The sequence below is a fragment of the Tauraco erythrolophus genome, chromosome 6, assembly GCF_009769465.1.
Source record: "Tauraco erythrolophus isolate bTauEry1 chromosome 6, bTauEry1.pri, whole genome shotgun sequence".
Lineage (NCBI taxonomy): Eukaryota > Metazoa > Chordata > Aves > Musophagiformes > Musophagidae > Tauraco > Tauraco erythrolophus.
Window position 1 is genome coordinate 28,934,830 of NC_141470.1, and position 15,944 is coordinate 28,950,773.

The window sequence follows — 15,944 nt, forward strand, 5'->3', positions numbered from 1 at the left end:
GCTCATTTAAGCAGGAGGTAAGGCCAGAAGAAGAGGGTGTCTCAGGGCTTCACCAGATGTTTATTGCTGGTTCTGGCAGTCCTGTGACTCCCCTCAGAGAGATCAGTACTAACGGGGGGCGGCAGGGGCATGGGGAAAGGGTGGAGCTGAACCCAAGGCCAGTTTAGGAGTGTCTGAACGCAGCATCCTCTCCGCCAAGTCCCCTCAGTTGCTCAGTGAGGAGGGAATCCTGCAATCAGACAGATGAGGCCTTGAGGTCCAGCAGCTGCTACAAGTATTCAGCTGTCTCACTGGAGCTTGTCTCCCTGAGGAAAAGAAAAGACAAGGCATCAGTTAAGGTTCATTGCAGTCTCCTATGCAAATTCATCTCTCTGTGTGACTGGCTGGTTTTTTCTGACCAGCATAGAGCCCTTCTCCAGGGCACTGAATGTCTAGGAAGCCTGGGACCACCTGAATCACCCAGTCCTCCTCAGCTCTACGCCAGTAGGACACTGCTTTATGGAGTCCCAAATGCTTACTCTAAAAAATAAACTTGGTTTTACGCTCTCTGCTAGCATTGGCTTCTCCAGCCACTGCTCTTTAGCTGATTGCCTGTCCCAGGCAGCTCAGCTGTCCTTAGCTTGCAGTAGAGCGGACAGGCCTGCTGCTCACTCGCAGACACCATGCTATGTTTTGAGGCTTGGAGGGTGGCCCCCACCTGCTTACCTCTCATGGAATTGCTCTTTGAGGTGGGCAAGAGTTGGGTCAGTTCGGTTCTGGTCAGGACTCTCCAGCTGGGATTTGCTCAGATATTTCGCTGTCTCATGTGTCCTGGCCAGATGAGGCCTTCCCTCCTCAGATTGCCCTTTTTTGGCCTCCCACCCCTCAGGATGGTCCATGGTTAGGAAGGAGCTATAGCTCTCTTCTAAGGAGCCAGCACCCTCATCGTAGAAAAGGAGGCTCCGTGACTGAACTGGAAAAAAGGAGAGCATGAGTTAATAATGAGGACAAGGTCTCTTGTGTGGGTCATTTCAGCACATGCACACCCAGCTATAGCCTTGTCCATGTGTAACTATGCAGGAGGTATGCTCTGCAGAATGCCCACCTTCCCCCAGCTTCAGGAGGCAAATGCGCCCCTGGACACACAGCCTCTTCAGAAGACAATCAGTCTGCCCTGGGACTTTTCCCTTATGTTCCCTTCTTTGACACTTGTCATGTTTTGGGACAATGGCTAGCAGAGAATGACAACAGGCCCAAATGAGGTGCTGTTATCAGAGTTTGCACCACTGACAGTCCAGGAATATCCCCTTGCCAGAGCCCCAGCATATGGGGTAGGCACTGAGGGAAGGACACTACCCATGAACCAGGAGTGTCGAGAGAAGAGCTGGAAATGGTTTCACAGGGTGAAATGGAGGAATCACATTAGACTCACTCTTACTAGTTGTGTAAATGTCTGGTGCTGGTGTATCTTTCACTGTCTGTGATGCTGAAGAGAACTCAGGGAGACAGGGCATCAGGGATCCCAGGATCAGAACAAAGCAGAGTGCCAGCACCTAGAGAGAAGATCAGCACAGAGTTAGTGCCGCTAGCCATGACGAAACACTCCCCCCTCAGCACACAAACAAGAGGCTGCGTGAGAACATGTGGTCAGGCTGACAACTGGGTTGCTGTGGTTGTCCAGCAAGAATAACCCTGATAATCTCTGCTGCAAATCTAAGAAGGGAAGTTGGAAGCTTCCTCATGTTACTTTATGTGAAGTATTTCTGGTTCAGTTGTGAGAACTTGCCCATCCACTTGATGAGAGATGGAGGGAGGCATAGCTGGGGAACAAGTTGAGAAAGAAGGAGACCCAATAGGAGGGATGAACTCTGCCTTGACCAAAGGGAACCTGACCATTGGCTCAGTATGAGCTGTAGTGGGCTATAAGAAAACAAGCTCAATGGGAGAAATCTGTGAGGTACCCCAGCAGATAGCAAAGTGAAGCTACTGCCCATGTGAGGACAGAAATTACAGCAGAACTGCAGATGCCTAATACCTGATAGCAAGGAGAGAGGGTCCAAGGAAAGGGTTAAATTTGTGCTTGACATGCACGTATGCAGGACCATATGTCTATGCCTTCTGCTGTCAGGCAGACCAGTTAGAGCTACTGGGCAGTTATAGAAGGAGAGAGGCAGATGAAAGCTCCCTGGAAATCCCTCTCTGGTAGGTCTGCATCTGTCTGTAAATTCTGCCATAATAGTAAAGCTTCTGAGTGAGATGTCAGTGCTGATCGTAAGGGACTCTACAGAGTTTAGGGGACTACCAGTACAGACCAAGAGAGGACACATGGGAAATGACACAGAGCCAAATCCGTATTACCTGAATACCCATGTGCCATGGGTGGCATATAACTAGCTGCTGCCAGCTCAGTGCTCAGACTGAGCATGTCCAAGAGGCAATGCATCTGTTGATGATTTCTACTAGCTATGTATAAACTAGCTAAGTTTGACCTGTGGGGACAGCCAGCAATTCATAGATTCATAGATTCATAGATTTTCTAGGTTGGAAAAGACCTTAGAGATCATCCAGTCCAACCGTCCCTAATCTCCCATTAAACCATATCCTTAAGTAGTTCATCCACCCTTTTCTTAAACACATCCAGGGATGGGGACTCAACCACCTCCCCGGGCAGACTATTCCAGTGGCTGACAACCCTTTCAGAGAAGAATTACTTTCTAACATCCAACCTCAATCTCCCCTGACTAAGCTATACCCATTTCCTCTTGTCCTATCACCATCACTAATGTAAAGAGCCCTTTCCCCACCTCCCCACCATCCCTTCTCAAGTATTTGTATTGCTTGACTGTTCTTCAGAGCAGCCACCTAATTCGGAATAGCCATACCTAAGTAATGCACAGAAGCTCTTACATCAAGGTAATTTTGACCACCAGTGGATTCCAGGAGTTGTGGAAGATCAAATAATAACACTGGGATACTACACTATGTAAAGAGGGATTTTAATTGTCACACTCTTCATGGCGGGTTTTAAAGTAAGGAAATCAACTGTGGACAGCATAGATGCTGTCTAAGCACATCATATCAGGCACACAAGGCATTTAGAATCCTTATTTCACAAAACAAGGGAAAAAATAAATTTTGAATAGGTGTTGCTTGGAATTATCACAGCAAAACACACAATTGACAGAAAGGGGAGCCAGCCCTGTGAAGCCTGTTCTCTTCTAAAACAAAACAGGCTTTATGGGCTGGGAAAGAGCAGTATACTTAGCGTCTTGCTTTAACATGGCTTTCAACTGGGGCTTTGCAAACCAGCATTGTTTTACTCCATTTTGTTTCAGGTTAACTCTGACTGATGCTCTGATTCGGTTCCAGTTCAAGCTCTGTAACATTTCACAACAGGAACTCTTGGTTTGACTCTGAGTACCATTCATCTCACAGCTTTTGACCATCTCACCATTTTGACCTCTTAAAAGTGAGGGAAACTAAGCCAGAGAAAACTACTGCAAAACCAGTTGGAAAGGTGAAGGCAAAATTAATCAAAAAAAAGACATCCTAAGAGCGTAGTTATCAAATGGTTCGCTGTCAAACTGGGAGGAAGTAACAGATGGAGTAGCAGAGAGATCCGTTATAGCTCTGGCAAGATTCAACATTTTTAAGCTTGACTTAGATGATGGACTATATCAAACCTGCAGATAGGAGAGACTACAAGCAGACTGGCTTTTGATCAGGATTCAAATTCAGAATGATCTTGACCATGGGAAGAAGTGGTCCAAGAGAACAGCAGGCAGATCCATACAGACAAATGCCGAGACCTGCTGAGACCCACGAGGTGGTAGAACTGAACAACAGAGGAAACACGTCAGCGACTACGTGGCCAGGCAGCTGTCCTACAGAAGAGGATCTGGGAGTTAAAATGAAGCCTAAGGTGGGCATCAGTTGGTGTCACTTCGCAAAGCGAAAATCTCAACCCAGGCAGTATGAACAGGTTTGCTGGCTGGCTGGCTGGCTCGGTACCGGCCTTCAGGTGGAATGCTGTGTTCAGCTTGGGCCCTGTACTTCCAAAAAGATTCAGTAACTCAGCCTACCAGGGAAGACTGAAAAAATCGTGGTGATTTAGCAGAGCAGACTGAAGGGAGTTGCTTGAAAACAATAGTTTTCAAATATATAAAATGCAGCTGCGCAAAGGGAGAGTAAACTGATCTTGCTTACAGCGGGCAGAAGAAGTTGTAATAGGCTTAAGCTGTTGCAAGGAAGATTGAGATGAGATAGCAAGAAAGCTTTATCTGGGACAGATAACAAAGCACTGGAGCAGTTTGCCTGAGGAGGCTGAGGACTGCTCATCACTGGAGGCCTTCAAGAACTGGCTGGACAAATATCCAACAGGAATGACACAAGGCTAAAAAAGAAGGATACTCTGCTCCAGTCCCATGCTGCAAGGCATGATGATTCTACCTATCTGTCATGAAAAGAAGTCCTGTATTTGAAAATGGAAAATGGGAACTTGGGTACTTATGAGAGGAACTGGCCAAAGAATGAAAAGCAAATTACAAATTCTTGAAATGCTTCAAAGCTAAGAAGCCTGAGAGAGTTGGTGTGTGGGCTGGGATGCCATGGAATGAAGGGAGCGGCAAGGATAGATAAGACATTGTTGGGAAGCCAAATCAGGCACTTTATCAGTTTGTAGCACAGGGGATGTCTGGAAGGCACCTTTCCTGGACTTGCGCATTCCAGGTAGCAGCAATGAAGAATTGCTGGAGCCAGGGGTGCTCTGACGAGCTGCTGCATTAAGGAGCAGTGAGTCACCGGGCCCAGCTGGGTTACACCCGAAATAGTGGAAAAAACTTAGGAATGAAGCCACAGAGCAGCCAACAGAAAAGACGGTCAGTAATTAAAATCTGGTCTGACATGGGGGCAGCAAAGAGTAGCAAAGGTTTGAACAGATTTTGAAAGGAGAAAGTACTGGAAATTACAGAGCAGGGGCTCTGGAACCAAGGAAATGGATTGCACCAAGAGTGGAAAACAACAACTCAGGACACTGAGGGTGCTGAGATAGCGGGGCAAGCACCTCACCATCTGTTTGTATTTCATGACTGTTAACAGTACGGAAGTGATAACTAGATATAGATAACTAACTCTTAACAAACTTGTCTCAAGCAGCTACTGCAACAATCCTGCAAAGACATCACAGGGTTGAAGGTTATATTTTTATCATGGATCAGAAAATTTCCCCCAGCAAAAAAAATGAGACAAAGAATAAGCAATTGACTCTATTTATGGCCAAACACAGGCATGCCCCAAAGCTCCACAGTGAAGCCAATATCACTTAACTATTATCTTCCACCATGAGAAATGAGAGGCAAACAGGGATTACTGAAACCAACAGACAACCCCAAATCATTCTGGTTAGTCAAAAGGGCAAACGAAGAGTATCCCAGCTGGATTTAAGAAGCCTGATGTGCCTGCCTATAGCAAGAACAGATGCCATTTCTTGCTGATAAATACAAGGTAATGCCCACTGGGAGGAATTCTTGAACTGTTCGTCTGCCCTGCTGAGTTAAACATTAAGCATTACCAGGTCAGCAAAAGAAAACTCTACCCATTACGATGGAAGCTCATTGAAGATTTTTGCTGAGTGGTCGATAGCTAATGAAAGGCAAAGAAAGTGCTGTTTTGCCCAAAAAACAAGACCGTGAAAATGCAGGTTGCATGAACACCTGGCACTACTGATGTATGCATGACACAGGGCCCAGTTCTGGTGACTCTAACACAAAAGGAGAGAGCAGATGTAACCGGCAACAGAGCTGGGCAGCAGGGAAGAGGGCAGAGACAGGCAATCGACAAAGCTGTCTGGGGAAGGAATAAGGAAGATGGAAGTAAAGCTCATACCATTAGACAGGTCCCAGTCTGCGTGGAAGCCATTTTGTAAGGTCTGGAGACTTTCCCAGCTACCAGAGCCTGCAGCTTCTGTAACTGCTGAAGCAGAGTCCTAGGATAGGAAACGACCCAAATCAAAACTTGATAAGGAGGCAACAGCCAGTAAGTGATGCAAGAATATCACTACCCCTTTCATATTTTACCCAATTTTCCCTTCTTGTGAAAACAAATCTCTCTCCCTTGCTGTATCTCGTCCAAGTTCTCTGACCAAACAAGCTTGGGAAGCACAAAACAAAAAACGGTGAGTTTCAGATATAAAGTCTGCAAGAACTGTGGGAGGCACAGCCCCAAGGTGCCATTATGCTGTGGTAACCCCTGCAGCACCCTCTGTCCGTCTCCTCACCAGTAGATCCACCACAACCTTCACTGCAACTACCCACCATTATGAATGTTCCACTCATTTAGGAGTCCTGGGTGCCTCAAAGCCTAGCCAGTCATCTCCCAAAGCAATGGAGAGGTGGGCTACCATGAAAATCAAGCTCTGGGACAGTGACTGAACTTTGTAGTCAGGTCAGACATTGAACACAGGCCTGCCTGCTCCACTTCACTCAGATACACATGCTCTGCAGCTCGACCTGTGCCCCAAACCATATGGTGGAGAGAGAAACAAAAACCAGTTTTGATCCCCTCTAACTTCTTCAGTCTTGGAAAACTCTGCTGAGGGATGTGGGCAAAGCCAAATCTTGAGTTCAGCAATGAATTCATTCTCTGGCTGCCCTGGCTGGAACACGTGCTAAGGTCTCTCTGCCCCATTTAACTGAACATGGGCATTGGCACACAGAAGCACAGAACAGTGGTAGGTGTGTTACTAAGAGCCACTGAGCCCTTCACTGGGCTGGTGGAGAAACCTGCAATGAGGGAGACTACAGAGCACACAGTTCTCAAGGGCTACATATTACTGAAATGTAGACTACGGAGTGTTTCCCCCTGGGAGCACTGACTGTTTTACACAAATATGTTTGAGCTTTTATAAAGTGCCAGGTCCTGGAGCCAGGAGATTGCAGGAGAATCCCAGCTTTATCTCTTTCCAAATCCTCTTCTGCTCCTTGTACATGTGGAGAGAAGCACAGAGTGTCCCACTGGCAGTGCTCAAAACCCAAGCCCAATTAGAAAGAACACAATGTGTATTTTGAAAAAGAAAAATCTCCTGGCTTTTAGGCTGACCTCCTGAATTTGCAGGGTGGGGTTCATGCTTTTTCAGCAGTACCGGCTGCCTACACTGCCAGCAAGGCTGGGCAGCCATGTCTCTGGCAGATAAGAGGCTTCAGTCACTTGCACACCTCAGCCAGACCATGCCTTACAGTCTCTGGTCCCAGCACCAGTGGCTGGCCTGGAAGCCAAGGCACTTGTGTCATTGATGGAAGGAAGGACTGTGGCAGAGCCTCAAGGAGTACTCCACGAGCTGTAGTGCCAGCAGAGGAGTGGGTAGGGGAACTGGCTCTCTGGCTGTGGTTCTCCTCTCTCAGTTTGAGCTGGAGATGATAGAAAAGGGGCTATAGAAAGGAGCTTTCCCCTCACCAGCCCTGCAGCTGACCCTGCCCTTGCTCACACCTATTGCGTGCAGTAAGAGGGAGCAGTCCTGCTGTCCAACCCCACTGCAGGGGTGGGAGTCTTGGTTATTTGCTTCCAAGGAAGTAAACTGCCCCAGTGATCAGTTGGCCAGCTCTGTGTATTATGAGCACAAGCGCTCAGCAGGTTCTTGGGTGAAGGGGCCAGGGGCCTGATGTGGGGCTGTGGGAGCAGCTTGCTTCTTTCAGGTGAGCAGCAGTGGCAGCAGATGGCAGGGAGATCCTTCAGGCTTGCTTTGCAAGGCAAAAAGCCAGGGCAAGGGCTGGAGTACCACATGACAGGGATTTGCCCTGGATTTGGTGGGAGCTGGAATCTCTACCTTTATTAGAGGAATGGTCTTTCCCTGTATTCACCAAGTCTGTTAAGCTCTTTCTCAAGAGAAACCTGAAACAGCCACATTATGCCCAGGTCCTTGCATTCCTCCAAAGAACCCAAGAGCAGAAACAGTGGGTCTGAGAGGCTGGTGCGAGGCACCTTCCTCAGTGCAGTTGCCCTGGAGACAGCAGAGGCCTGGAGGGCAATGGAGAGGGCAGCATGAGCCCGAAGGGCTGCAGGGAGAAGGAGGAAGAGATATAAGAAATGTGCCTCCCTGCCTCCCCTCGCTGCAGCGCAGCCTGGCCGTCCCAACACAAACATTCCAGGCTCGCTAACCAAACCCAGCTGCCTCACTGCTGCCACAGGCTGAAAACCAGTGCCTCACTGAGCAGCGACTGTCCTGCCAGCAGCTGGGGGACCCCGTCTTTGTCTTCTCGCCCCTCTGCCTCAGCGCTCACCTGGCTCCCCTTCCTGCCCACCCTGCCCAACCCACAGAGGATCAGGTCTAGCCCCTCTCACCTGTTTGCGTTTTCTAAGGTCTCCACTTTTTTCCAGAGTTCATTATTTTCTGTTGTGTACGTCTCAACCCTGTGGGAATAAAACCCATAGTTAGTTACAAAAGCCGGACAGATAAAACAAATGCAGTCCTTGCCTCTCTCGGGGTGTGGTGGCTCAGTGGCACCAACTATCATATGCAGACATGGTCCTGGAGCCAGATGTCCCTTGCCTGTCTGGCTGCAGCCAGCCCCAACGTGCCATGGATGAGATTGCAGGTGGACAGTTACGTGTGACAGTTCCCAGTTCAGGCTTTCCTGAGGGCTGGGAGAGTCAGTAGCACCTGCTTACAGGCAGGTCAAGTCAGGACAAGACCCAAAGTTATGAAGGCACTTCCATCACTTCCAAACCCCTCTAAGGAGCGTGGAAAAGGAACAGGGGACAAATTCAAACCTCTCCCACTCAGGCCGAGAACCTGCCCTGGCTGTGCGCCTTGCTTATGAAAACCAGGCAGTTCTACGCAAACGCTGGGCCAGCTCCGGCTGCAGGCACTTGAGGGCAGCAGAGAACCTGCAGGCTCCTTCCCACAGCTTCGGAAGGGAAAGTGCTTAGGCTACTCTCGGGACGAGGGAAGGGTAATGTCTCCAGGCCCGGAGGAAGGCAGGACAGGGACACAGCCCGATTCTGCTGGAGGTTTCCAGCACAGCTTCTGAACCAGGCGTTCCGTGCAAAAACTGGGCTTGCAGCAAAGGTGTCAAATCGAATGGTGAAGGGCCCAAGTACAGGTTTTGACAAACCAGCTCTTACAGAAAGCCAAGCCAACCAAAGACTTGTTGCATTAAAAAAAATCACTGAATGCTGCTTTCGGTTCACATTTAAACCTGGCAGTGTCTGAAAGCCATCTGTCACAGCAATGCATTAGCGTAACAAACCGCTGAGTACAGACCGGCACCACAGCTGTGTCTGGGGAAGAGGCCCAGCCCAGAAAGCCCTGGACCTGCCATTTGAGCGAGGCCAGTCAACTCCTCAGCCCCAGCTTGAAGGATCTGGGTGTCAAGGTGGGACACTAGCTGGAGGTTCTGATGCCTGGACACACACATGCATACCAAGGTGCTGCTTATAGAAGGGCATGAGAACTCGAACGTGCCTTGAGTCATGTGTTTTCATTCAGCATTTCTGTGCACTTAGAGAAGATAAACAAATAGTATCAGGGAGAAGGATTAACTAAGGTTGGTTGTGGGTTTTTTTTTCCATTTTGCTGATCTCAGGTGGTGTTAATAACAGGAAGGAGATGGTATTTAAACAGAAATGTGAGTTTGACCTGGATCCCAGCATTCTTTTTTGCCTGGGAATGCCCATCAAGGGCTGCTAGTACAAAGCAGATCACAGGATCAAGCCCTCAGGGGTCATTTTCTACCATCAGTGTCATGTGATGTCACCTTAGGCTATGCCTGCCACACGTGCAGGACCTCAGGGTTGCAAGGAGAAAAACAAAGCTCTTGCAGGGAACACTGGAAGGGGAGGAACTGTGGGGAATAACTGTAGTGCGAGGTTTTTCTTGCTATCAAATGCTTGTGTGTCCACCCTCATGGGAAGAGAGTGGGGAAAGTCATGGTCAGTGCCCTCGGAGGGCCTGCAGCTTATGGGACAGACAAAATACAAGCAACTTCTGCTGGAGAAATACGACTCTTATCCAAAATCCCACCTTGTTGGCAGCCAGAATGGCCTGTGTTCTGCAGGGGATCAGCCAAACTAAGCAGTTGGAAACACATGGTTTCTGGAGCAATCTTTATCTGGCAAGAGGATTTCTAGTAGGGAAGGGAGTAGAGGCAGGATCCCAAACCAAACTTCTGTGCAGCCAGCCTTGCAAGGAATCATATTCTTCGAGCAATTCAGAGACAAAAGCACTGGAAAGGGGGGCTGTGCCTGAACAGGGCTTCTTTTTAAAAGGTAAGGCTTAGAAGAAAAAACTTACTTTTTCTCTAGACACTCCACATATTCTTTCTTCTTCCTGCGACTCTCCTGAGCAGAGATCTGTGAGGGGAGCAGCCATCAGAAAGGAGTCAGTATCATAAGCCTCTAGACATTTCTTTGTGGCTCCCTCATCTTGTCTGCTCCCTTCACACACAGCACCCTAAAGGTAAATGAGAAAGTCACCTTCCAATCTGCCATTCCTACGGGTCTCAAGGCCAAAACTGGGAGAGATGGATGCTCTAGGTATGCAGCCTTCATTGGCCTGTAGGCCACAACCATCTGTTGCAGTATGCCTGACCCCTCGCTGCAGAGAGCATCTTTAGGGTTGCTTTGAACTCCTCTGACTCACACGGGTTGCTGTTGCCATCTGGGCAGATTCTGCCCCAGACCACTTCTGAGTCACTGGGTGACTAATTCAGGTCTCATCATTTCTCCCACGGGATGGCTTCTAATCACAGTCTAGTCTCACAGCTTCTGCCTGGCTAATGAGCTCTGTGCATCACCCGTCCTGCACCATGCAATGGCTCTTGTTTCCCTGTCTCCACAGCAAGGCCTGACCAGGTTGGTTTCTCTGATCCGTGATGCCTTAGCTTGTGGGCCTCATCCCAGGCCATGCACTCCCAGGAGCTAAGCTGGAAGCCACACTCCTCAGATACAGCTGCATGCACAACATTCATACAGAGAAGCCCCATGGCACCATTTCTGTGGGTTGGGAAGCTTGTGCCAGTGCACTAAAGGCAGGATCCCACCTCTTCTGAGCTGCACTGCAGCTGAGGAGGCAGGGGTAACTACAGCACTGGTCAGCCAAGGATGCTCTGGAATCATGGGAACTGTATGGTTATGGTTTTTGCAAACAGCTACCTTGTTCTTGATTTTCCTCCTGACCCTCTTCAGTGCCTTCTCCTCTGCTTTGGTGAGGGGCAGCTTGGTAGGAATGGGGTAGCCCTCAGCAATCAAGGTGCGTTTCTCCTCTTCAGTCAACAGCAGCGGGCCAGAGGTCCCTTGTAACTTCTGAAACACACAGAGAGCAGCTACCGGCATCAGCAAGGAGTCCTATCCCAGTGGTCCTCTTTAAAGCCTTGCAGAGCAGATAGAGGCTTAGTACAAATAGGTGCAGGGCAGTGGTCTTTCCTGCTCTCAGGCTGATCCTGGAGCCATAGCTCAACAGCTGCCTTCCTCTTTACTTGGAAAGGCAGCTGCTCCTTCATGGTGGGGCTGGCTTCATGGGGTGGCTTGCACTGCGCGACCCTGCCAATGAACTTTTGGGTGATGGTTAAAAAAGTCTGGTTATGGGAATTCTCAGTTATTCATTCCTCTTCCATTAACCTCTTCAGAAAGTCCTGCAGTGCACAGACCACTTCCCAAAGTACGGGGTGATAGACAGTGCTTGTTAAAACAAGATAGTTGCTGGTAGGTGTTGTGCAAGAGTCATTGTGCCTCTCCTCACCCCTGTGAACATCATCCTATCACCACACCCCTGTGCTAGGACATCACATTGCCTTGCCAGAGCATTTCAGCTTGGAGACGTTAACAAGGGCAGGATCCCCTACATGAGCCTCGAAAAGCCTCCAGCCCCCGCTGAGCACCAAGAAGCCCTGTGTCCCAGTGATGACCTGCTGCCTCCTTACGTGTGGTGCTGTGAGGAGAGGTGAGGAGGAGATGGCAGTAGAAGAGCGAGCAGCAGGTCGGGCTGGGCTGGAGGGAGGCAGAGACCGGGGGCTCTGGGATCCATCGCTATCACTGCCATGGCTGCTGGGTGGAGTTGGAGGCATCTGCACCAGGTCATCTGCTGAGAAAATAAGGAGATCAAGTCAATGGCTCCTCATTTCAGCCTGTTGATACAGGCATAGGACCCTGAGTAGCAACAGGAAAAGGCACTGACATAACACTGTACCGAAAGGAGAGGGTGATGAGTTTCCGTGCTGCGTTTATGTGGTAGGGTTTTGGTAGCCTACTGTAAAGGCTGCGAGAAGCTTCCCTGGCTCCAAAACCGATTGGACCGGTCTCTGGCCAGGTCGGATCTGCCTCTAGCCAGGGTTGAGCCAATCAGCACCTCTGTGAATGCCATATTTAAGAAGGGGACAAAGGAACCCATGCCATGTGGGACCTGCAGTGAAGAGAGGGGGGTGGTAGGGGGCCTGGCCCCCAGCCTCCTGAGTGGGCAGCTGCCACTCAACTGGTGATGGCTGCAGCGGCGTGGCTTAGAGTGCTCCAAAGCACCCTGCTCCTGGGGCACCCACTGGGCGGAGTTCATCCTGCCAGGACTGCCGAGGTTTGTTGGGCCAGTTAGGCTCAGCATAGCTGGAGCAGAGAGAGGTCTGAGACCTGAGAGAAACAGCTACACAGACACCAAGGTCAGTGAAGATGTAACGGGAGGAGGTGTGCCGGAGCTGAGATTCCCCTGTAACCTGTGGTGAGACAGCAGGATGTCCCCCTGCAATGCATGAGAGAAATGGTGGAGCATCTAGCAGAAGATCCACCTGCAGCTCATGGGAGAGGACCCCCACGCTGGAGCAGAGATGCCTGTGCCCAAAGGAGTTCTTAGAAGACTATCTCCTATGGGAAAGGACCTCACACTGCTGGAGATTGTCGGTGGAGCTGAGATGCATCTGTAGTCTGTGGGAAGAGACCCCATGCTGGAGCAGGTGGCTGCACCCTAAGAAGCCGTGACTCTGTGGGAAAAGCCCGTGCTGGAGCAATTTGATGGGTAAAGATTGCATCCTGCAGGAAGAACTCATGTTGGAAAAGTTTGTGGAGATCTCTCCCCTGTGGGAAGGGACCCCACGTTGGAGCAGGGGAAGTTTGTAAGGAGTCCTCCTCCTTTAAGGAAGAAGTGCCAGAAACAATATGATGAACTGACCCTGTCCTCCTGCACCGCTGAGGGGCAGGAGGTAGAGCTGGGAAGAAGGGAGGGGTGGAGGGAAGGTGTTTTTAAGATCTTTATTTCTCGTTATCTTCTCTGAAGTAACTGTTAACGAATTAAATTGGTTTGTCCCCAAGCCGGTTTTGCCCCGGGCCATGGCTGGAGGGCAATCCCTCCCTGTTCTTATTTTGATCCTCAGGCCTTTTGTTAATTTTTTTCCTCTCCACCCCAATGCAAGGAAGGAGTGAGCAAGCAGCTGCCTGGTAGTTTAGCTGCCGTCTGGGCTAAACCACGACAGTCTCACAAGACGGGGTGGGTCTGAGAACAAGGCTGGACTGAGCACTGCCCAAGACAGAGATGAGGCTGACCTCAAATGTGCTAAACTAGGAACTGCAGGAGTCAGAGAGCTGGCAGGGCCTTTGCCAAGACACTGAAGGTATTTACAAAGCAGTAAGGTACTCTAGTGTCAACAAAAATGGAGTACAAAGCCTGTGATGTTTTGCTCCGTAGCCTGTTCACAAGTACAGGAAACTCTGTAAGAGAAGAGCTCTTCCAAAAGCACCGCAGGGCTCACGCACTTGCCAGCACACTTGATCCAAAGGGGCTCTGGTCACTCAGTTGGTTGCCAAGCACTTCAAAACTGTCCCCACTTTGTACTGGAGAGCCCTGGGGGCCTTAATGGAGGTGGGAATATGCCTAAGGAAAGTCTCTCTGCGGCAGTGGGAGTTCCTATAGAGCTTTCATTTGTGCATCGGCAGATTTTCAGATGCTTGGGTTTCTTTCAAATTAAACTGGATCCTGAATTTCCTGACTTTCAGATGGTTGTTTTTGGATAACGCTACAGCCCCTCTGAGGATTTTAAAGGCAGTCTTGCATATTTCCAACTCTGAGGTAGCCTGTTTTGCCTGGGAGTCCCTGTCTGAACAATTCTGTGTGTAGCTGCTGGTCCAGACGCTGATCTGAGTTGGAACAGTGCAGCACTCACTCCTCTATTGTTCTGTGCCCCAGTATTATCTTGTATGCATGTCTCTCCTCTTGGGTATTGTCTTTCCTCCCTGTATAGTAATGATCTACATCTGAGTAATATGGAGGGATGTAAGTCGACCAGCAAATTCCATCTACTTACCTGCAGGTACATTTAGAAACTGGTTCACCTCTTTGGGTTCAGCTTTGATCACAGATGCTGGAGTCATTTCTATTGGAGTCTGTGGAAGAGAAGCAGAAAGAGCTCTTGGACACTGCCACCACCCCTGCCCAGAGGGATCCCATCAGTTCTGTTCATAGCCACCGCTCCTCAGCTCTCTGTACTGCCCCATCTCACCGCTCCGCCCCAAAGCAGCTTCTCACCACAAATAACAGAAGCCAGGAGTCCAAACATAAGATGCCCCCCGATGTCTGTGTCACTGGGCACAGAGAGCACAAACACATGTTTGCAGAGGAAGAGGCAGTGGCAGGGGGACATGCTGCCAATCATCTCCAAAAGGGAGATGACTTTTATCCTTGGCAATCTGTCCCTTGCTAGACCCAGACAGTGCAATTTAAATCAACCTGTGCATTACTATGGGAAGTCTCTCTTTGATCTGCCTTCATTAGAAATGTGAGTATAGAGGTTGTACAGAAACAGAAACAGAACAAACCCCCTGTCCTGCTCACATGATTTTCACCAGGGCCGCTAGGCAGCTGTTTCCAATTGGAGGGAACTGAGAGTTAAATAAAGAGTAGATATATTCCCATCTGGACTATGCTGCCCTGCAGCTCTCTGGCTCACCAGCCCCCAGCCCACCATAGGCTGGGGGAGTTTTTACACTAAACAGACACATTGCAAACTCCTCCAGACTGTAAACACAGCTGAGAGAGCATCATGGTAGGGCTGCTGAGCACACACAGCAGAGCTTCGAGGGCACAGCAAGTTCAAGCTGTGTAAATAATGGAGGAAGTTTGTGCACAGTTTTGGCTGGAGTACCCATTTGTTTTGGATGGTTGTTTAAATGGAAGATGCTCAGCATGAGTGAAAAAAGGAAGTGAACCCCAGAGATGCTCTACTATTATCTACTGAGCTGCTACAAGATAGCCAAGGTCTGTGTGAGACTGGTCAGACCTTCCCATCCAACACCGCTGGACTAAACGCCTGCCGAACTGAGCCCTCAACTTACATCCACATACCAGTGGCATAAGTGAACCTCCTTCAGATAAAAAGACTTCTTAAGAAATTAGATATGACCAAAAGACTTGCCCCCTTGTTTCTTAGAAATAATAATTCCTGCTGCTTCATAGGAAAAGCAAACAGGATCTGGAGCGAGACCTCCATTTCCAGTGAGCAGCTGAGAAAAGTAAGAGGCCATACGATAAGCCCACAGCTATGAAAAAGACAGTGGCAGAGCAGGGGTCTGTACTCAGGAATAGTAAGGTCACTGGAATCACATTGACACTGTTCTCCAGAAAATGAAAATAAGCCAAGAGTGGCTATAGAAATACCGGCAGATTGGAGGGCGCAGGCCTCCAGCACATGCAAGCTTAAAAGCCTTTGGCTTCTGTGCCAAGCAAACACACTTGTATTTATGGAGATTGTGAAGCCTCCTGTGCTGGAGAGAACCCTCCTTCCATCATTTTCTCTGAAAGGATAAGCTGTCTTGTAGCTTCACTGCAGGAATGAAGAACATAGTTCTAGCTAGCTAGCAACAGGTGTCCTGCTCCTCTGACTGCCATTTCAAGAGGAGAACGACAAATGCAGTATCTGGGCTTTGTATCACCTTTTCCTGACTGTCCAGTGGCTAAATCACCTAGCAGGACCCTGCAGTCACATGGCTGGGTCCACATC

The 15,944-nt window shown here is 49.3% G+C and overlaps 1 protein-coding gene across 1 annotated transcript in view; it reads right to left on the minus strand.

Annotated features, from left to right (window-relative positions):
* Nucleotides 1-268: 268 nt before the first annotated feature.
* CREB3L1 (cAMP responsive element binding protein 3 like 1) overlaps nucleotides 269-15,944 on the minus strand; it is a 45,489-nt gene continuing 29,813 nt past the window's right edge. The window contains 9 exon segments of the mRNA XM_086613713.1: nucleotides 269-305; nucleotides 706-952; nucleotides 1,412-1,532; nucleotides 5,863-5,962; nucleotides 8,314-8,382; nucleotides 10,265-10,323; nucleotides 11,125-11,274; nucleotides 11,892-12,052; nucleotides 14,253-14,331. Coding sequence (XP_086469839.1) covers nucleotides 269-305; nucleotides 706-952; nucleotides 1,412-1,532; nucleotides 5,863-5,962; nucleotides 8,314-8,382; nucleotides 10,265-10,323; nucleotides 11,125-11,274; nucleotides 11,892-12,052; nucleotides 14,253-14,331 — 1,023 coding nt within the window.